A 22,151-nucleotide genomic window follows, 5' to 3' on the forward strand; every position below is an offset into this window, starting at 1 on the left:
ATGTTTGCACCAGAGTGAATTATATGGAAAGGTGATCCGCTCCCGTGCATGCAAATGGCATGGTCCAAATATTAGGAACACCTCTGGTGTCATTGTCGATCAAAAGCAGCTTGAGGCCTCCTTGACTTGATTTGCTGAGCGTGCACATTATTCAGTATGAACTTCATGTGATCTTTTCTCCTCCATTGAATGCAAAATGTCATTTTTTGCCTGGTCATGGACGGAGGCAATATTTTTCTCTACTGATTAAAAGTCTTTGTGCTTTATCGCTGCAGGAATAATGTTAGTGCTCTTTTTTTTTTTTTTTTTTAATCTGCCTAACCCTGTTTTTTTATTTGATTACTTTTTATTTTATTTTTATTTATTTTTACCTGTGTCTACTTTAAAAGGCTTGCACTGTTTATCCCAACTTTTTTTTTTCCTACCATAACTTGACAACACTATTTTTGAAAATCACATGATTTCACGTATTTAGTAAATCACAATTCTCTGACCTGCAGTTTAAATGCCGCCTTCAAGTTTATACGCTCCGCTCTCCTTGTGATCCATGTCCTGGCTTGATAATCGGATTCCACCAGTGGCTTGTTAAATTATGGATGGATGTTTACTAGAACTTGAAAGCTCTTACTTTCTTCCATGTTTGTGTTTTCTGCAACTTTCTCAGGGCATTGAAACCGATCTCAGTCGGACTGTTGTGGTTGTCTTGGAAGCCGTTTGGCCGCTCATTGGGGAAGGCTTTGGAAATTGGACAGTTTGAAACCCAACAATTTATCGTTTAAGTTCTTGTGAAGTGACTTGGACATTTTACACACCAGAGAGCGACTGTGCCAAATTTCAAACATGTATGATGCTTCAAAATCGAGGGGGGGGGGGGGGGGGATCAAGCCATTCTCGCCCCTTTCGAACCGCTGTGGGCGTGTCAGCTGAATGCGCTAAAATCATTCACAATCATATTTTTCTATATCAAACTGATCTTCTCTGCCTTCTCCCTGTAACGGAGGCACACTCTAAAACCCGAGTCCACATACTGGCTGCAAAGTCTGACTTTTTTTATTTATTTATTTTTTTTTTATTAGGGCCCTCCTCGTTCTTTTGACTTTCTCTGCCTGACGTGCGTGTACTCACTGCCAACAACAAAGCACTCCAAAGCAGCCATGCCAGCGGACAATCCAATTGGAAGATGCATTTTCAGGGTGGAGGCATGGCTAGCTAGCTAGCTAGCTGCACGTTGCAATCGATTTAGTTTGGGGCGAGCTTGCTCTGTCATGACTGTAACATGAAACCGATTAGTATGATTTTAAAATTATGATATGCAATTTTTTTTTTGGGGGGGGGTGATGGAGCTCGTTCAATTTCAATTGTTCACACAGGCGGCACATAAACCTTCACGCTGCCGATTGCGAAGTGCCTTTGAATGCAGCACAAGACTAAGAATATAAGTTCATTTTTTAATTAAGACTAAATACATATTTTTTTTAAAATCATGAGTAAGATCATTGATTCAAAGCGCTTTGTGCTTTGAAAAGTGAACAGCGAACTTTGTACGATATGCAGTTGAAATTTTCCATAGTTGCTAACCTGCACTAAGGCCGACGCAAAGTAAAAATTGTTGTAAATATTTGTATGAAAAACACTTGAAGGCCATAATGAAACAAGTGAAGGAAAAACGTGAAATGTCGTGCTCTTATACTGCCACTAGTGCAGTATTAAAGTCACAATAACAATATAACACGTGCCACAATTTACATTACAATTCACAACTATTTCAAACTGTCAGTTGATTGAATTATTTGTTTTGTTTTGTGTTGGAAGCCAAATTATTATTTAGCAAAATCGGAGTTACAAGCAAGCTTGAGATGTGAAAGGAACAATTAAGATATTGGGATACCCTTGCTTGTGGGCAAGGAGCGCCATGTTGGCCAATGCACTTTTAGACACTTATTGAATAACGCATAAACACAAAATGAAAACACATGTGAGGAGCTGCTGTATGCCACTACTCACACCAAATCCTCTCGCACAGAACGTCCGCAACCAACGCGACTTCAGCTCCTGACGTCGCTCGCTAAGCCACGCCCCTTAAAAGCACAACAACACAGGGCTCTTAAATTGATTGGATACACTCTTAGCCTTGATTAAAGTATTTGTCACGGAATGAATTCCATTGGTAAACGGCGGTAGCACTGTCGTGCGCGTTTGCCGGCTGCTTGTACGAGTTTGCCAGGCGGCACCGGGGCCGTCCGAGCCGTTTGCATCCTTCCCCAGCCTGCTCGCTGCCGACTTTGAAGTCGTCTCCTGCAGCCGCGGTGTTGACAGCGGGCGCTGTGATGAAAGATTTAGCTGCCAGTCTGTCGCTTAAATGTGGGCGAGCGCCGCAAGGCGCACGCCGGCTGTCGCTGCGTCGCCAGGGAAATGAGGTAACGTGGCCGCACGCAACAAAAACGTCGAATGGTGATCAGAGCAAAAAAGGCATTCATCAAAAGTCCCTTTGGAGTGTTTGGCTTATCATTGTTATCGAGGCGGCTCGCTGTGTGTGGGGGTGTGTGTGTCAATTAGGGACACATTCTTTGTTTTAGAAATATCATCAGCTAGCAGTCAATGGAAAACCCTGTTGACGAGCTAGCAAATATGAGTATTAGAAGTTAATGGAGGGATTTGCCTTCAAATAACACACACACAAATGCTGGAGTAACATATAAAAAGATACGTGGGTAACAACAATACGAACAGTATTCTTCCTATTTCCATATTGCTATTTTACTATTTTATTAATATTATTAATTTATTTTCTGGTTACTCGTTATAAATTATATTAAAGTTGACTTTTGGTAGTTATATCAAAAATTCATTTGCTCCCCCAAAACATATAAATACGTTCTATTTTAAATATTATCATGCTCCCAAAGACGTATGTTTACGTTGTTGTTTTTCTTATGCTAGAACATACAAAAGGCTTTGAACTGAAGCGAATGCTGGAAGCAATGGTAGTTATTACAAAAACGTGAATAATGATTAAACCTAGCTATATTCTAATGCTAATTGCTGCAAAACAGAAACAGATAGAAATATACATTTTCTCCTGATGAAAGAAGAGACTCTAATCTGTCTTTTGTAGGTTCCATGTTTTTATAGCAATAGCACACAATATTCTGTGGGCCTTGAAAAATCAGTCAAAATCCAGTAAAACAGCCGGGAGCGAAGGGGGTTGCTTCTGTGAAATAGGAGGGAATGAGTTAAAACTAATTAGTGAAATCAAGGAAATTTTTTATTTATGAATTGTGACGACCAATCAAAATGATTGTGACTAGTTTTTTTATTTTATGTGTTCCCCTGTGTGTTAATGTGTGCGTGCGTGCATGTGCAAGCAGCAAACCGCAGTTGAGCTTTAAGTGGCTGCATCAGGTCTTTAATCTCAGGCCCCTTCCCCCTCCTTTACCTCCTTGTTTTTCTACTCCTTGCCTGTGACAAACCAGCGCTGACGGGAAGTGCACCCACGTAGGATGCGCGGTCACTGCGAGGCAAATTCATACAAATGATTGAAATAAGCAAAAAGAAGGGGAGCGCGAGACACCAAAAAAAAAACAACTGCCAGCTTTTGGCTCTGGAGAGCAATTACAGGCTAGACTGAAATTAGCACAAACGACGAAGAAAGGAAAGGGAAGCACAAAGGGACTGGAAGATGTGAAAGTCTACGGGGAGCGGAGGGAAAACGCTGCAAAGTGTATCCAGAGGTTAGCAGGCGCGACCGATTGGAAAAGGTAGCTGCTTTTGAGGAAGAGAAAAAAGTGTTACCCAAGAGGGAAAGTATATTGAAAAAGCGCGTTTGAAATTTGAGCGCGAGCTCGATGAGACAAACGAGGTTGACGAGAGTTGGATGCTGTCGATTTACTCGACTGAACCCTCAAAGGTGCACACGTGTCGAACTTGAGGCTCTTAGGCTGCCGTTCACGCTGCGACCCAGATCGGATTTTTTTTTCTCGCAAATGCGACCTGTATCTGACTTTTTTATGTCAGTCTGAACGGCTCAAGTCCGATTATTGTTATTTTTTCATATCCAACCTGGGTCACTTTCATATGTGGTCGAATACATATCCGAATTTTTGCAATGCAGTCTGAACGGCCAGGTCGCATATATCCGACCTCGACGTCATCTTAAATCCAATATGCGCGGGCGGGGGGACATGAAGCGTGATTTATGCTTGACCCATCCGCGAGGTCCGCACTGCTCGGAGACGTGAATCGGCAAAGTTGTTTCGAGTAACAGTTGTGACTTTATGTTTAATCCCACTTGAAACATGAAGTATAAAGATGACATTTGTGGTGGTGATTTTAGCAATTTAGCCACGCAGACGGCTCATTTGTTACGCACGGCAATGACGTGACGTCATCGTTTTTTCATCAGGAAAAAAAAGTATATTTCTATCTGTTTCCGTTTTGCAGCAATTAGCATCAGAATATAGCTAAGTTTCATCATTATTCACAAACCCGTTGAACAGTAGAGGAAACGGCTTTTTGCAACATGGCCCTGGTTGTTCTCTTATACTCTGCTGCCACCTGCTGGCCCTTTTTGTAATAACTACCATTGCTTCAAGCATTCTTTTCAGTTCAGAGGCCAAATCAAAGCCTTTTGAATGCTCTAGCATTAGAAAATAAATAAATAAATAATTTATGAATACATCTTTGGGAGCATTTAGACTAGAACATATTTATACGTTTTTGGGAGAAAATGAGTTAAATGCGTTGATACAAGAGGTGAACCCAAGAGCTAAGTTCTCTATTTGTTTACCGTTTAAGCAGCAGTTCCTGAATCAACTAACTTTACTAATTGTGCTTTTACCAAAGAAAAAAAAACACATCATAGTTAAAAAAAAACAAGCAGGAGCAAATGTAAGTAAAAAGCAATGTTTACAATTGTGAAGAATTAAGAGATTGTTGTGTCATTAGCTAGCGGCTAGTCGGTTAGCTAGCAAATCAGTGCATGAGACAGGAAAAAGGCCAAATCAAGTGTCACCCTGGCCACTCCCTGTAGAAGTCCTGGTTCCGCGGCGCCCCTGCATCTGAATCGAATAAATGCTGGCAGAAGCTCGACATGATCTCCTCTTTTTTGCGGCCGTGTTTTCATTAGCCTAAATATGTGTGAAGAGCGCGTAAAGCGGCGAGACAATAAGTGGCCATATTGTGACAAATGGCCCCACTTGAACCTAATGGGACCATTAAAGCCTAGAAGAGGTGCCGGCGGTGCACTCGGGTCCAACACTTGACACCGTCACGTCAAGACTTTTTGTCTGCAGCCGTTAGCGTCAAGGCGAGAACACGCCAGCACACTTGAGGATTCCAAGAGGAGTCGCCGGCGTAATTGTGATGAATGGCGGCCTTTTGTTAGCGACACATTCTGCCGGGGAAATTGTGGATTTTTTTCCGGCGTGTTGTATTTACATGCTGTGGAGTCACACACTCTCCGGAGAAGAAACGAAAAACATGGTGGGTTTCTGTTTGTGTCCATCCATGTGTGTGTTTGTTTTGTGTAAGTGTGCGAGTAGACCAGCCGTTATGGGCCTTGAATTCTTTTCACTGCCTCATTTGTGCGCGAGGGCGACAGGCTGCCAATACGCGTCAATGCGTGCCCGCATCAACGGCCGCGACGGGCCAATGCGAGCTTGAAACATTTTCTCACTGGCAGATTTTATTCTGTCTTGGAGGCGGCGTGGAGCCGATGACGGCCATGGACTTCTCATAAGCCCGTCCGGGTCCGCTTAGCTCTTCTGCTGTCGGTGTACACCTGCCGCAATGCTCGATGATGCAAAAACGCCACAGATTAGTCATGCGCTGCAAATAGCGAAAATCTGCGAGTGATTGACTCCCGCAAAAAGGTTCCTAAATGTTGATAGATGCCAACAAAGCATTTCATGAAACCTCCTCATTTCACTTCAACGTAGTTCACGGCCACAAGAATGACGCCTTTGAACTCATTGACTCGCAGCCATTTTCACTGAAGCAACCCCCTTCGCTCCTGACTGTTTTACTGGATTTTGACTGAATTTGCAAGGCCCACAGAATATTGTGTTCTCTTGCTATAAAAACATGGAACCTACCAAAAGAAAGATTAGAGTCTCTTCTTTCATCAGGAAAAAAGTATCTTTCTATCCTTTTTCCGTTTTGCAACAATTAGCATTAGAATATAGCTAAGTTTCATCATTATTCACACACCTGTTTAAAACACTGGGGAAAAGAGCTTGTTGCAACATGGCCCTGGTTGATCTCTTATACTCTGCTGCCACCCGATGGCCGTTTTTTGAAATAACTACCATTGCTTTCAGCGACCTCTTCAGGTGAGACGCTGCATCAAAAGCCTTCTGTATGCTCGAGCGTTAAAAACATAAAAAACAACAACATATAAACACGTTTTAGGGACCATGGCAATATTTAAATAGAACCCTAACCGTTCTCAAATCTCTCAATTTAACTTACAATAGAAAATGTTCAACCCCTTTCCAAGTCTAATCTGAGATAAATAATAAATGTTAGAAACGCTATTTACAAAAATGTAAATGCAGGTTGGGCTTGGTTCCGAAAAGTCAGATTACTGCATTTTGAGTTGTCTCGTTAAGAGAAACGTAACTGAAAAATGTTAATGAGAAACAAAGATCCTACTCAGTCATTTACAAAAAGTGTAAATACAGTGTATATATATATATATATATATATATATATATATATATATATATATACAATTTTTTTTTATAGCAAATCCGTGCTTGAAAGTCATCCTTTTAAGAAAGCTCTATTTTCTTCTATTTCTTACTGATGAGTTCTTCATGAGCATATTGCCAACCAGCACTTTACAATGATTGGAACTGACTTGTAACAAAACAATCTTATAAATATTGCAAGAAAGATAATTTTGAGTATAAAAAAAAAAGAAGAATAAAGTGAGGTTCTATGTGCGTGAATGGCATGAGAAGCGCTGTCTTAAATTGGAGTAATTTTGTAGTCAGCCGAAGGATCAATCAAACCCGCTGACGCTCCATCCCACTCGGCGGCCGAGACAAAAAAAAGAGAACATTCTGCCATTTCCCCAAATATCTTCATTTTCTTTCTTTAATTTGAACAATACAAAGTGATTTAGCAAAACACAGTTGAAGACGTTTCTCAGCAAAAAGACATGATTGAATGTGATCTTTCATGGGACAAATAAGATAATTGCAGCAGTCTTCCCAGTCCCTTCACAATGACTTTACTCGGGCTGCAAATACACAACAGTTTAAAAAGCATTACAAGTTGACGAAAATGACGACGCACAGAAAAACATATCGATAGTCTAATAGCATAAATGCCCAACTCATTTTTAGCTCACAATCACAGCATCAATAAAAACGATCGATGTGCTTGTTGTTGTTCCTTATTTGTCTGTGTTGATTCTCAGTCCTCTAATTCATCGTTATCTATAAAGTAAGTTTGAATCAAACCATCTCGACTTTCTTCTTCTTGTTTTCTGAAAACGTTGAGAAAAAAAAAAAGGACTTGGACAATTATGCTATTAGGCAAACGATATCGTCGCTGTTGGGCGGAATCTTCACCTTCACCATCTTGCTTGCATTGCCAATGTCATCACATCAGTCTGTTGCTTATTATTTAATTATTAAGGAGTATTGATTAAAATAGCACACGTCACCTGCCGCCACCGATGCAGATCACACTGACCTCCGACCAGACAAAAAGGAAGGGGGGGGGGGGGCGTGCTCGGTTTGATGGGCATAAACGTATAAGTAAGTTTTTTTGTTACCATTCGAGAATAAAGTGTAATTGCGCATCCGCGACAGAAGGTGGCAGTGGCGCTCTCATTGTCAGAGAGTGCGAAAAAAGCATATTTGCTCATCCGCAGAGGTACATACAATAATTTCATAGACAAATGATACTATTTGTAATCGTGGTGGAGAGTACGGGAAATATTTTTGGGGAGTGGAGGGGTGCGTAGCAAAAAATATTTGAGAAACACTGTCTTGGAATCATGACTGATTCATTAAATAAAACGATAAGCTGACAAAGCAGGCGGAAATTAATCCGCTTGCACTTACTTACTTTGGTGGCCGCCGAGTGTAGCGATCCACTTTGAACAAAACATGCTCAGTCAAAATGTATGGAACTTAACCAGTTTCACATAATGCCGCAGCGTTATACAAAACTTATCATATATTTGAGCATTCAAGAGTTCATAGATTTATTCTCTGTTTCAACTCGTTAAATTGGTTAATAATGCATCAAAATAGCAGACGATGTGGGGACAGGCCAGCAGTATCTATTTATGATGCATGTATGTTTGACCATATTTGGGCATAGGAAGATTCCGCCCGCCGGCGACGATTTGAGCACCAGGAGCCATAGACATACATTCTCGGAACAATCTTCTCAGCGCGAAGTCGATTCTGCGTTGACGCCCACAAACAAACAAACGCGGTGATCCGAGTGTGCATAAATCCAAGCTTCGCGGCATCGCATCCATTGTGTCCATCTGTTTGGCTTGTCAGGCTTTTGGCCGTGGGTGTGCATAGATTATGCACACTGTACATTTGTGCGCGCGTGGGAGTGCATCTAGAGTTCATGAGAAATGAAAGAGGGTGCCAAGGTTGACTCTGCGTGTCCCGGGCTCACGTGTGCGAGCGTGTGGCTCTGCGAACGAGTCAGCGTGTGGAAGTGAGCCGAGGAGCTTTTCCCTTCAGGCTGGCCCTCTTCCTGCGCCGAGCCCCGACTGGCTAGCGCCGATTCCTCGACTCGACTTCCGGCCGCCGCCCCGACCCCTCCCGAACCGCGCTCCTGTTTGTGCTTCTCCCAGGCCGAGCTCAGCTTCACCGCCAACGCCAGCAGGTTCTTGCCCAGGAAGACCGTTGAGACCCGGGGGTCCCTGTACCACAGCATGCCGGCGCCCCTCAGGCCCAGGGTGAAGATGTTGATGGTGACCAAGCTGAGCCAAGGGTACAAAGCCTCCTTGCGGGGCCCCCTCTGTCCCGGTAGGCCCGTGGCCCCCAGTTCCGTGAGCGCCACGCACGGTAGCAAAAGCAGGAGGGCGTAGCAGTAAAAGAAAACCAAGCCCTCGGCCCAGATGGGCAGCCGCTGCTCGGGGTTCGCCGCCCCTCCTTGGGCCTCCCACAGCCCGGCCTGCAGATCCAGCACATCCAGCAGGTCCACCACCACCCACAGCAGGCGACCCCGCACCTCCTGCTTCCTGCGCTGCGGGGTCATGTAGTCGGCCCCCGTGAGGATCAGGAACAGGGACGGCAGGCAGATGGACAGCAAGAGCGTCAGGACCTTTCTGGCCAGCGGGTCGGGCGGCCGGCGCTCCTGCCTGTAGTTGTGGCAGACGAAGAAGAGCTTGAGCTGGAGCAGCGACAGGAACAGGAACCAGAGAGCGTTGGCGAAGCCGCGGCGGGGCGAGCGCGCCTCCGACATCACCCCGGCCGACACGAAGCGCAGCGCCAGCAGGAAGCCCGCGTCGCCCAGCAACACGGCCACGCACTGCCACACGTTGGGCCCCGGCAGCCCGCGAGCTCCCAGCATGCTTTGCTCCAGCAGGTAAAGGTCCACCACCGCCATCGTGCTCACCGTGACCAGGGTGGAGACGCACACCTGGGGCGTGGGCACCATGCCTGGAAAGATGCATTTCCTTTAGGTTAGGCCTTGGGAGTTTTCAAATCATATGTAGTCTTACGAGGGGTGTCAGGCGATTACATTTTTAAAAATCATAATTAATCGCATGACTTTAATAGTTAACTCATGATTAATCGCAAATTTTATATCTGTTCTAAATGTACAACAAAATAGTAACTAATAGAAATATTAATAATAAATAATAAAATTGAGTTAAAAAGATCTACTCATGCTGTAAAAGAAAGTGTGATGTTGAGGTCGTTTTTCTGCCACTAGGTGGCATAATTGCATTTGTAAGACGTTGCTGACCGCTCAGTGCAGTTTTTTTTTGATATTAAGAGCTATCTCATCTTTAACATGAAGTAACTTGTGAAATTCTGGATATTTTTTTAAATTGTAAAATACAACTTGACCTCAGTCTCCACAAAAAAAAAAAAAAAAAAAAAAGAGCAATGATGATGACATTTCCGAATGAACAATACTGAGCTCTTTAAAAAAAAAAAAAAAAAACATGAAGTAACTTGTGAAATTCTGGACATTTTTTAAATTGTAAAATACAACTTGACCTCAGTCTCCAAAAAAAAAAAAAAAAAAAAGGAGCAATGATGATGACATTTCCGAATGAACAATACTGAGCTCTTAAAAAAAGAAAAAAAAGAAAACCATGAAGTAACTTGTGAAATTCTGGACATTTTTTTAAATTGTAAAATACAACTTGACCTCAGTCTCCACAAATCTATGCATTATTATCAAATGTATTACTGCTCAATTTTGACGTGGACGTATCTGCTGCATTGCGACCGGAATTCCACCAGTACTAGCAAGCAAGCCAGACAAAAGGTTCACATTCTAACAGGCAAAAAAACATTCAACAGGTTCATTGGGCAAGTCATCAGACGCGATTGCACCATCTGAACGAGTTACTTTCGTAATCTTGTCGAATGGTTCTAAATTCTTGCCGTGTAACTCGTCCTGGCAATTTGCTATCTTTTTGTAGTTTGTTTCACATTGAAGGACTAGCAAAGCAAACTGTTCTTTTCCCGAATTTCGGTTGGGATAACCAACTAAAGACGAATTTGTGGAATATTGTCGTTATCTTGACTCAACGTGGCCTCTGCGTTATCCGACTGCCATTGTTTTCTCGTTTCCCAAATTCTTGTCCGACTTCTAATTTAATCCAACAGAAATGATTCCCAACATCTGAATTTGTTGTCAGCATTAAGCAACTCACACAAGCAAGACTTACAGTTATAAGAATGTACATCAATTTGTTTACAAGTTTCCATGGAGAAGTCACACCACTGTTGCCAAAAAAAGCAAACGAGAACGAGGGCTGCTTGTTGCTACGGTTAACAATGTTGACAAGCGCTTCTCATCTTTGGCCAAATTTCCGTCCTTCCTTTCGTTGCTCCCTCTCTGAGATATTCCGAGCACTCTGAACTGTTGTTTCACTTGCAATTTGCTCTCGCTGTATTCATAATTGATTCACTCGACTCCGTCCCTGCCGTCGCTTCTGTTATCTCGCTAGTTTCGTCTCGTATTTTGCCGGCGGTAAGAAGGAACAAAGAACAAATATGTCGTTAACTGCCCTTTGACTAGATTTGTAATTTACTTGGATTTAATTTTTCTACTCGTTACATTTGAAAGCAAGTAGATGTACTTTCTACTTCTCACTTTGTCAAAATACGTTTCCTACGTTTTTTTTTCAATCTCAGTGGATAAAGATGTGAGGTAAAAAAAATAAAAATAAAAAAATAAAAAAGATATCAATGGCGAGTGGTAAATTCAACCGTGGTCGAGATCTTGATTGATCGAGTTGCTTTGGGTGCTTCTTTCATCGTAACAGGTCATCCAAATGGGTATTGTATGTAATTGATCATAAGAAGTCGTTTTTACTTTTGACCTTAATGAGGATAAGCGATACAGAAAATGGATGGATGTATCCTTAATTACATTTCAGTCTGTACTTTTTTACTTAAGGATGTCAAGCAGTACGTCACCCTTTTTTGTTTTCCAGTTAAGTACTAAATTATCCTAAGTACTTAAGTACAGCCTGTGAGTACGTTTGCTACTTGATCATACTCTGTAGTCTGTACATTTTTACTTGACCGTTCCCTTTTTTTTTTTTTTTTTTTAAGAGCTCAGTATTGTTCATTCGGAAATGTCATCATCATTGCTCTTTTTTTTTTTTTTTTTTTAAATATATATATATATATATATATATATACATATATATACATATATATATATATATATATATATATATATATATATATATATATATATATATATATATATATATATATATATATATATATATATATATATATATATATATATATTTTTTTTTTTTTTTTGTGTGTGTGGGTGAGTATGTGTATGTGCGTGCGTGCGTGCGTGCGTGTGTGTATTTGTTAGCTCACCAGAAAACCTATTAGAAAAAAATCTCATAGCGTTCACCTAAACCGAACACCGCCGTCAGGAGACCCGAGGGGACCGAAGAAAACCAAGGAAGGTGAAATCCAGCACCGACCAGACATCCCCCACCAGAACTCCTCCCCAGCCCAAGAAACATCCAGACCCCAACAAATCCAAAAAACACCGTTCCTTTTTACCACCGTGTTGTTTTTTCCCTCTTGCACAACTATCAGTACTTTTGACTGCAAAGTGTGATTACTTTTGCCACTTTTTGCATTCTGCTGCCATCAAGAATCCCTCTCGTTCCGAACGAACAGCGACAAATTACTTTTTCCCGCCCTTAGCGGACACGCCGCGGCTCGTAGCTCAGGCGCAGAATAAACCTCACTATTGATTGCAGAATGAGCAATGATCATTGGCGTTACAGCGAGATCTATCCCACGCGTCTTTATCAAACTGCGCGACACTCGACTACTGCGCGGTCCCCCGAGGGCGTTAACCCTTTCGCGCGGATCGATGGGATTATAATAGCGACTGTTTAGACGACGATGCCATCAGCAAAGGCCGCAAGCCTCGGACTAACGTGCGCCACTGAAACATGAGCACAGTCGACTTCCTTGTCCCAATGCGGTTGGATATACGTTCCTGACATCCCATGATTGGTGAAAATCTGTGATCGAGAGAGACGATATAAATAAAATTAAAAAAAACTTTTATCCACCCGCGTGCTTGTAGCACATTTCAACTTACTAATAGACGCTTTTTGAAGTCCACTGTTTGGTAGATATTGGGGTTGTAACCTTCCCCCGACTACCCGGAAATCACTCAAGAAGGTTTATACTGTACTGTAATTTGCCCGTGGATGCCACAAGACGGCGACAAAAGACGACTTTTGTCTAAATTAAGCTCCTCAAATGATTTCAGTTGTTCCTTGGTTTAAAAGATGCCTACAAATGGCACCAAAGCAATACTGTTGTTCACAAAATCAACAACAGGGGGAGTTTGTCACCAAATAATAGATGATAGGTTCCAATAAAAAAAATATATATATATTTGCTAATGCTGAATCCAAAGTATATGGGACCGCGCTGTATTTCTTGCCACCTGTTTTCAACACATAACATCACTTCAAGAAAAGGACAAAAAGACTCACTTCCAAAGATCTCCAAATAAGAAGAAAAAAACGTTTGTCACTCCCAGTTGAAATTTACAGTAAAGCTTTTGACATAAGACGGAATGAGACATTCTATTTTTAAACACCAACATGTCAAACAAACCATATCATTCTGTCTAACGAAAGTCCTCTAGCTTAATGCTAACAGATAATGCGGGACATCAAAAACTGGCTATAGGAAATTATCCTAGTTGTTATTGTTGGTAATTCTAAACAGCAACACATGCAAACCGAGCATACTGCAGTACTCACTGGCATTTCTTCTTTATGCTCTGTAAGGAACAATGACCATTATTGCAGCTTAGTAGGGGCCCTTCTCTGCCTCTTCTTCTAACTCTTAACTCATTGACTGCCATGGCTGTTCAGATACATCAACTGGAATTCAAACGTGTGTTGCCACTGACGTGCATATTGTTTTTTCCAAGGGTCAGCGTTGAGGAAGATCTTGTCCAGCTTGTCTGAGAAATTCGAAGTTTGTAAGCCGCCGTAATGACAAACAGATCCCTGCAGATGGCGGCGTTGCACCTCTTTGGATTTGAGATCCGCACAGCTTTTGAGCAGAAGATGGTAAATGGCCTTTCACTTGCGTAGCACTTTTCTACCTTAATTTCATCAAATATGAGTGAGAGAAATACCAACACGTTGGAAGCCTCACACGCCAACAGAGTATGGAATGATATTTGTATTGTATTAACACAGTAGCTTAAAAACTTTGCGAGGTCATGAGAGGTCAACTACGAACTAGTGTGGTTTGGCTGCATGAATATTTTCCTCCCGGCCTGAAAGAGTAAAAAAGGGCCTTTGCTGTCTCCTCTGCGCCATCTGACACATTGAAGATAACCGGGAAACTCTGCCGAGTTAAAAAGGGAGGTTCGAGATCATCTGTGTGCCAGTGTGAAAATTAGCATATGACTCCGAGTGAAAGATTAATAGGCCTCTTGGCTTTCTGCCTAATAAAGTGTTACTGCATGATTTTAATAGTTCATAAATAATCTCCAAGGGAGAGGGGGGGTGGGGTAAAAAGCCACCAACGGCAGATAGGAAGTGACTTCCACGCGCTCAAATGAAGGCGCTTCTCCGGCTTGGCGCCGATGAATGCGAATATATTCATCACAGGCGGCGTTGGAATACATCGCAGACTTTATGGGGGGGGGGGGGGGGGAGTTGTGTGAATCAAAGCGAGGAGAACGTGTTTAATGTGCTCCCGGGCCGGCGGTGTTGACACGCGCCGATCACGCTGGCGGTTTCTTGCTATCTGATCGTTTCCAAGCCCTTTTTGTTTCATCGCCCTCGAAACGTTGATTATGGCCAGCCTCAAATTGGATGAATTGGAAATGTGGCCCTGCGGTTCCGGCAAAGCTGATAATCTGCTAGATGGCAGGCGGGGAGGTTTTATGGGTTTTATGGTCGCGCCGCCTCTTCACTTATTTCACCTGCATATAATACGTGGAAGGGGAAATCTCCCACTTGACTGACGGCGTTTGTGTTGCGACGCTTGTTGTGTTGTGTTGTGAGCGGGGGAGCGTGCTGATGGCCCACCTGTCCGCCGCGCTCATCAATCAGGGGCCAATTCATCACCGGCACTCCCTCCTCCTTGTCTGCTCGGTGACAGCACTGTTGACAAGGTGAGGCAACCAATTTCGCTTTAAGAATGAGTAATGGCGTGTAGGCAGGTGGGGTGTGGGGGGGGGGGGGTATTATTGGGCTCTTGTTGATCTTTTCTCTTACCGCCACACAAAAGACATTTCCCTGCGTTTTACTACATTTTTCTCATGATTTATGAACCGTAGATCCATTCATCCATTTTCTACCGTGTCGCTGGTCAGCACGAGACTATCCCGCATGACTTCACATGCAGTATATTTTATTATTTCCACAGTGTCTAGTAGTGTTAATTTTGTCAACAAAACCAAGCCAAAAAAAATTCAAGTTGGCGTCTTGAATGAACCTCTCAAGATGTTTTTGGAATGTGAGCGGAGGCTTCAAACGGGAAGCGGTACGTCCGTGATTGGTCGCCAGCCAATCAACACTACTACAATACTTTATGCACCACTACTAATTCCAGTAAATATTAGGCCATAAATATAAAACAATCAGACTTAACTGAGCATCATTCTTGTGCCATCTGACCACGTATTCATTTACGTATCCTTACGCCATGCAGCAAACTACTTAGTAATCTCGAAATTGTGTATGTTGGAACTTAGTGTTTCTTTCTAGCTACTGGAATTTATGCATCGGGTTGGCCTAGAAACGATTGCGTTCTCATCAAACCAGAACAAACAACATATTGAAAAACTAAAATAAATGCCACTTTGGTGCCACCAAATGGATTGAAGTCCTTCATACAAACAAAAGTAGTGCTTTGGTGCTATTGTGCGCCAATGAATTTCATTTTGGCACCATCTTGTGGCATCTAGATGAAGAAATGGGTTGAGGTGCCTCATTTACAAAAGTAGTGCTTAGGTGCACTCTTGCGGCATCTTGATGCCAAGTAATGATGTTGAAGTGAGTTGAGGATTTTCAATGTGATGTGTGGTGCTAAGGAACTATGAATTGAGGAGCTTTATTTTGACAAAAAGTAGTGCTTTGCTGCCATCTTGTGGCAGTTTAAAGCAGAAAGTGTGCCAATTACTTCGGAGACTTTTGCCCACAAAGAAGTTAAGTGGTGACTGCCGAACCGTGAACATGCACGGGCTCATTATATGAGTTTTTGAGCCTTGGCGGAGGTCAGCGCCATTCTAGGCTTATAGCATGAAACCAGCTGGAATGAGATCAAGAAGCATCATAAATATGTATCACATACACAGACGAGAATTGTTTTACAATTTGTAGGACGACAAGTGTGATGATGGCAAACTAATTTATTAGCGGCCAAGCTGGATGTTAATCACTTCATCAATCTGCACACGAGGACAAAACATCTGTTGACTTATCAGGTAGCGTCCCGTGGAGAAACGTTTGGAGCACTCACAGCGTGAAACCTGCTTTTTATTTTTTTATTTTTTTTATCTCATCATGCTCACCAATTGACCAATCTATTAATGACACCCGTTTCGTTCGCGCCCCGGCCATTAGGAGAAACACGAGCGTGCGTGGCTGACAGATAGTGAAGTAGAAAAAGATTGAGTTACCCGAACCATTCGTCTTTGCACCCGGGTGCTCCCTCCGATGCTCCGGGCTTGATTTACAGCGGCGCGCGGCGGTAGCGGCTCGTCCGGAAAGCGGCGGTGCCGTCTGTGACCAATAAAGTGGCCTTTTTTTTATTGCCGCTGATAAGCCCGCTGATGGAGGCTGACGGTCCGGGCTGCCTGTCGATCCTGGCGCCGAGATGGTGCCACGAGCCACTGGAGTTTATTCCAACGTGAGGAAGAAGACGAGGAAGCGCGAGAGGAGCAGCTCCCCCGATGCGGATCCGGCATGGCAGATGGCTTGCGGGGGGACCCGGGAGGAGGCTGATCCCATCACCGCGCCGCAGTGTCGCTTGGCCGAGTGGGGGCAGCGATGCCGCGCAGAGCCGCCGAGCGAGACGCGTCCCAAGTGGAGCAGAAGGAAGGAATGGAGGACGGGAGGAGCGCAGCCGCCGCGGCTCGCCGACGATGCGCAACGCCTCCCCCTCAAAAAAGAAAAGAGAGAGAAAAGAGAAAGTGGCGTGCGCGGCGCGTGAGTTTGTTCATTTGTAAGCGGGTTACGTGCTCAACAGAGGACCTCCCCCCCTGCGAGACCCCCCCCCCCCACACACACACACACACCCACCCTCACCTCGCCTGAGCTCCCCCGCAACCTCAGCTGTGGGAAGTTGACACTGTATGGAAAGCCGGAGTATTTATTCTAATGACGTGCGCTGAGGTTTATGGCGGCTGAGCGCCTGACATTAGAATCCCATTTGCAGTTTTACATCTTGAGCCACTTTCCTCTTCTGAGTATTCTGACGGATTTTGATAGATTGATTTTCAAATCCACACAAATGGCTCAACGGGGGAAAAAAAAAGAAAAAAAAAAAGAGTTTGATTCTGCTTTTTCCATTCTTTGGTCATCAACAGGAGAACAAGTGCAACTGTTTGAAAAGTCAACCATTTTCTCACAGGAAAAATGGAGTTCAGGAGTTTAATTTCGACCAATCTTAGCAAGAAAATGGGCTCGTCCATTTGGGAGAAAGGAGTGCGTGACTAAAGCAAAAATATGTGCTTTGGTTTTTTGTGACATCTTAAAAAGTGACGCCAGCCAGTTGCCTGTTTTCCTCACGTGACAATTCTGCCCGTTTCCATCTGTTGTTCTTTTGCGAATATTGAGAGGGGACTCCGCCGCTGTAGGTGGCGCTATACACCATAGAGATGTGACCCACCAGTAATTTAAAAGAAGAAGAAGAAGAGGAAGCGACTGCGCCGTGCGACGACGTCGTATGAGTTTGCTTTTGTACTTCTTTGAAAAACCGTAGCGTTTCTTTGCCGTTTTCCATCTAAAATAGCATCAATATCCGCTTCTTTAATTCCAAAAAGATTCTGTTTCGTCGTCTCCCCAAACATACCTTACTTTATCGTCCGCTATTGCTTTATGACTGCAAAGGTGCGTGTGACGTAATATCCGGTCAAAACGTGTGACGGATCCAGTCTTATCCGCGTTTATTCACAAAACCTGTTTCGATAGCCGAAATTAGCATTTTCCTTTTTTTTGATATGCTTTAAAGTCCACCTCTTCCAAGCATAAAAACTTTTTTTTGCGAATTTCTTTTTTTTTTTTCTTCTTTTTTTTTTCTTTTCTCTTTTTTATTAAAGAATTTAAAAAAAATTGCGAATTTCTAGCGTTTCCATTCAGTTTTATTTTCCAATTTCTTGAAAATTTGAATGAAAATGGGTGGATGGAAACACCACTACTTTGCCTGGTAATGAGTTACTTTCATTTTGAAGTAATTCCAATACTCAGTTACTTTTATTAGCAAGTAATTATTAACTATAACAAATTACTTTTATAAAGTAACGTTCCTGAGCCTGTGTAGGACACAATCTTTTTACTAGTGCACTCTTGCCTACTCCTTGGGCCACAAATGAGTATTTGATGGCCATGAATTGGCATTTTGCTCACGTTTTAATCTAAATTGTGGCCACAGTTGAATTTTGGCGTCGTGCATTCACGATCATTAGGTTGTTGCTTTCTTTTCTTTTCTTTTCCTTTTTGTTTGTGCCGATTAGTGAGGGAGCAGCCTCCCCATCTTGAGATGAGGCGGGCGAGGAAGTGGAGCGAGAGATGCTGGTAGCCTGTAGACGCATTTAGAGCAGCAGGCAGATGATACAAGTTTAATTAGAGCGCCTCCTCTTCACTCGCTGCAAGTCGTCGTCATGCTGTGCGCCGCTCGCTGTGCAGCCTGCCCACTGCAACGCTTCCACAGCAGCTCTGAGATTTGCACCAGCAGATGGCTGCAATTTAGCACTTCACAATGTAACATTTTAAAAGGGCGGGCGGCACGCTGGCGTAGTGGTTAGCACGTCCACCGTGCAGTTCTCAGCTTCTGGGTTTGAATCTCAGCTGCGGTCTTGCAGTGTGGACTTTTACGTTTATGTAAGACGAATGAACTTTAGTGTGAGTGGTTGTTTGTCTGTCTGCGCCCTGCGACTGGTAGGCGACCAGTCCAGGGTGTACCTCATTGAGCGCCGTCATGTCATGATGTTAGTTAGGAAAAGGTAGCGTTGATTTCGTTTTTTGCAGGGCTGTAGAGAAAGGTCATTTTGACTTCCATTATGTATTTGTACGGAAACATGTTTTTACCGAGAGTTGATCGTTGTGTTTGAATGTCACCTCTGTATTTTGTCCTTGTGCAGTTGCCGTATCTAGCGACCTTCTGCGCTTGCGCCGCAGATCGTGCGAGGCGGCAAATTGTGCATCGAAAATCTTGATGTGGCCATCATAGCTGCCATCAACTGGGGTTTTTATTTTACTACTACTTTCCTGGGATTGAATAGCATTTTAAGCATAAAAATTGCCAAATCAGCAACCGCTGCCGCCATGTTTGATGACGTCACACGCACTGTCCCATTCTGCAATTTGGTCTTGCCTGTAACCTGTGCTCTCAAACACATTCTAAGTACACTTTAAAGGGGGAGTCAACCTTAAACATTTCTTGACACTCATTAATTATATTTGACCGCACTAGTTTAAACATGGAATTTTGTTTCATATTACATTTGTGAGTTATGCAGCAAAATCCATCTCAGGGGGCGGCCATTTTCCCACGTGGCAACGTCCCAAGTGGCAAACTGGCCGCCCACTGAGATGATAAAAATGGCTGGATTTTGCTGCTTAACTCATATTCCACTAACGCAATATATTACCCAAAATACCGTATTTAGACTAGTGGGTCTGCATAGAACATACTATTGTCAAGAGGTTTTTTTTGGGGGGGGGGGGGGTGAACTTACACTTTAATTCATTAACTGGCAGCCATTTTGACTGAAGCAACCCCCTTCGCTCTCTGCTGTTTTACTGGATTTTGACTGATTTTCCATTGCTATACAAACATGGAACCTACCAAAAGAAAGATTAGAAACTCTTCTTTTATCAGGGAAAATGTATATTTCTATTTGTTTCCGTTTTGCAGAAATTGGCTTTAGAATATAGCTAAGTTTCATCATTATTCACAAATCTATTTGAAACAGTGGGGAAAGAGCTTTTTTCCAACCATTCTCTTCAGTTCAGAGACTCCTGGTTGATCTCTTACACTCTGCTGCCACCCGCTGGCCGTTTTTGTAATAACTAGTACTACCATTGCTTCTCTTCAGTTCAGAGACTACATCAAAGCCTTCTGTATGCTCTAGCATAAAAAAAACATAAGTGTATAAATACGTCTTTGGGAACATGGTAATATTTAAAATAGAACATATTTCTAAGTTTTTTGGGAGCAAATGCGTTAATGTTTGTATTGTGGGTATTGGGACTGGCCCTATGCCACACGGAACAGCACCACATACAGATTGAGAATATAACAACAATGACGGGAGCAACGAATATGACTGTACTCGGTTTACACACTTGCGTGTGTGCGGTTGCGCTGCCAGCATCGCACTCCAGCTCAGAATGTTTTCTTTTCCCCTGCGGCAGTTTGGGTGCCCAAGCCGGCCGGCGCTCAGGAAGCATATTAACGTCCGGGCCACCAAGCAGTCACAATGTGCACCCTGGACCCTTTTGGTCCCTTCGCCACCTTCTTACGGTCTCTGCCCCCCTTGTTGATGTGCCTCCCTCTTGGACTTCGTAGGTGTGCTGCGTCCGTAGGGTCCCGCGCTCTCATCTGCGGCCACTTCACTTTGCACCGGGCGTATCTGCACCAACACTTTGAGTGTGCTGGGCTTGCTTTTAGACTGACCTTTAATCAGAGCGGTGTGAAAAGGGGACGGTGATTCATCCTCCTTGTCACATTCAGCAACAATGCTCGCCGTTGGCCTGCCCACGTGACGCGACGTGACGCGACGCGACGCTTTCGTTGCACACACTTCGTGATCGTGAGGGTCTGTTGTTTCCCCGCTCGTCTAGTACTGACGCCGCTCCTCCATTTTCCGCCTTCTTGGGTGCGGTTGAGTTATCAGCACAGTGTCGAAATTGGAGATCATTTGAGACACGGTACTTAGTAGAAACGGCAAGATTTATCATGTTTTACATTTGTTAAACATAAACAAGAGGACTTCAGACATTTTACAACCTGCTTTAAATACATGTATAAATTATATGCTTAATGATGTTTACAGCAGCGAGGAAACTTGTAGAAAAAGAGGGTCTTCAAAACAGAAAATGGTGACCACCACGCCAAACACCCCCCACGTCCCGGCTCTAAGAGCCTATGAGCTGTATATGTCTAATCTGCACGTCTACGTACAGTTAATATAGTAGTCTGCTCGCAAGATGGGAGGAGTAAGATGGCCGCCATGTGGCTTCAACGGCTTGCACAGGCGTGTACGGGCTATCGGCTATCCGGTAATATATACAGATCAGTGTGAAAACTACAGTAGCAATGCTCCTTTTTCCCCCCTCTTTTTTTTTTTTTTTAACCAATCAGATTTCAGATTCATTCTCAAAGTTGCAGGCACTTGTTGATTGGTGAGAGCAAAACTTGTTACAGCCAACTTTGACGAGCAAAAGACATCTGTGGTGGTCCCCGAAAGTAGAACATCATATTTGTGCCGAAAGCTCACGTGCTGCGTCGTTTGTTGTTGTTGTTGTTGTTGTTGTTGTTTCTCCCTCTGGGCCAGCGTCGAGCTTCAGCTGCCTGCCGTTCGGGTTGCCTGGCTCGGTGGGCGCTGCAGCCCGAACACGTGATTAATCATGTGAGGTGGCCAGAAGCACAACACGGTGTGGGAGACCTAATGGAGTTGAAAATGGAATATTTAGGTGTGCCATGCCATCCGTTTTTCTTCCCTCCGCCCAACTGCCATCCAAACAGGACCTTCTTCTTGTGTTGACTTTTATGTCACTTTGTTTCAAGCGTAAATAACCGTCTTTGTTTTGGCGGTTTTAAAAATTAGCCGTGGGCTTTTGCGCCCCATCTGCTTACCTGTTCACCAGCTTCATCGCAGTTGACTGCAGAGCGACGAGACATTTTCCCCCCCACGTTTTTATTTTATTTATTTTTTGAGCCAGAGCTGCCAATTCCAGGGTGGAAAATCGGGTAGAAGGCATGTCCAGAGTGAACTGGATTTAGTTTTGTGCTGCGCGCGGCACCATCTGTTGGCGCTTGCCATTTGGCTGCCACGCTCATAGCATGGCAGCTAATCAGCGGGATCGTGCTCTGGCAAAGGCTGACTGCGATAAAACCATTTGCTGCCAACACGCTGGTCCTTTCAGGGACAATTTGAAATGTGATTGCTACAGAAACTGTTCTGTAGCTAATACTTGAAGTTACATAAGATTAGATTCACATGGCAACACAAAGAGG

General features: G+C 43.5%; 2 protein-coding genes across 3 annotated transcripts in view; one reads left to right on the forward strand and one right to left on the reverse strand.

Annotated features, from left to right (window-relative positions):
* Positions 1–22,151, forward strand: part of mrpl11 (mitochondrial ribosomal protein L11) — a 55,868-nt gene that overhangs the window by 19,655 nt on the left and 14,062 nt on the right. The window lies entirely within an intron of this gene.
* tmem265 (transmembrane protein 265) lies at positions 7,081–16,884 on the reverse strand. 2 transcript variants are annotated; one of them, XM_086084130.1, is made up of 2 exons: positions 16,375–16,884; positions 7,081–9,641 (listed from the first exon to the last, which is right to left on the reverse strand). In XM_086084130.1, exon 2 carries the CDS (start codon positions 9,637–9,639, stop codon positions 8,590–8,592), a length of 1,050 nt encoding a protein of 349 aa, XP_085940256.1. In that variant the 5' UTR covers positions 9,640–9,641; positions 16,375–16,884; the 3' UTR covers positions 7,081–8,589. The 2 variants fall into 2 exon arrangements, with proteins under 2 accessions (XP_085940256.1, XP_085940255.1); XM_086084129.1 differs by having other exon boundaries at positions 16,369–16,884.

Source organism: Leptonotus elevatus, chromosome 9 (genome assembly GCF_054856555.1).
Source record: "Leptonotus elevatus isolate MCC_2025b chromosome 9, RoL_Lele_1.0, whole genome shotgun sequence".
In the NCBI taxonomy this organism is placed as follows: Eukaryota; Metazoa; Chordata; class Actinopteri; order Syngnathiformes; family Syngnathidae; genus Leptonotus; species Leptonotus elevatus.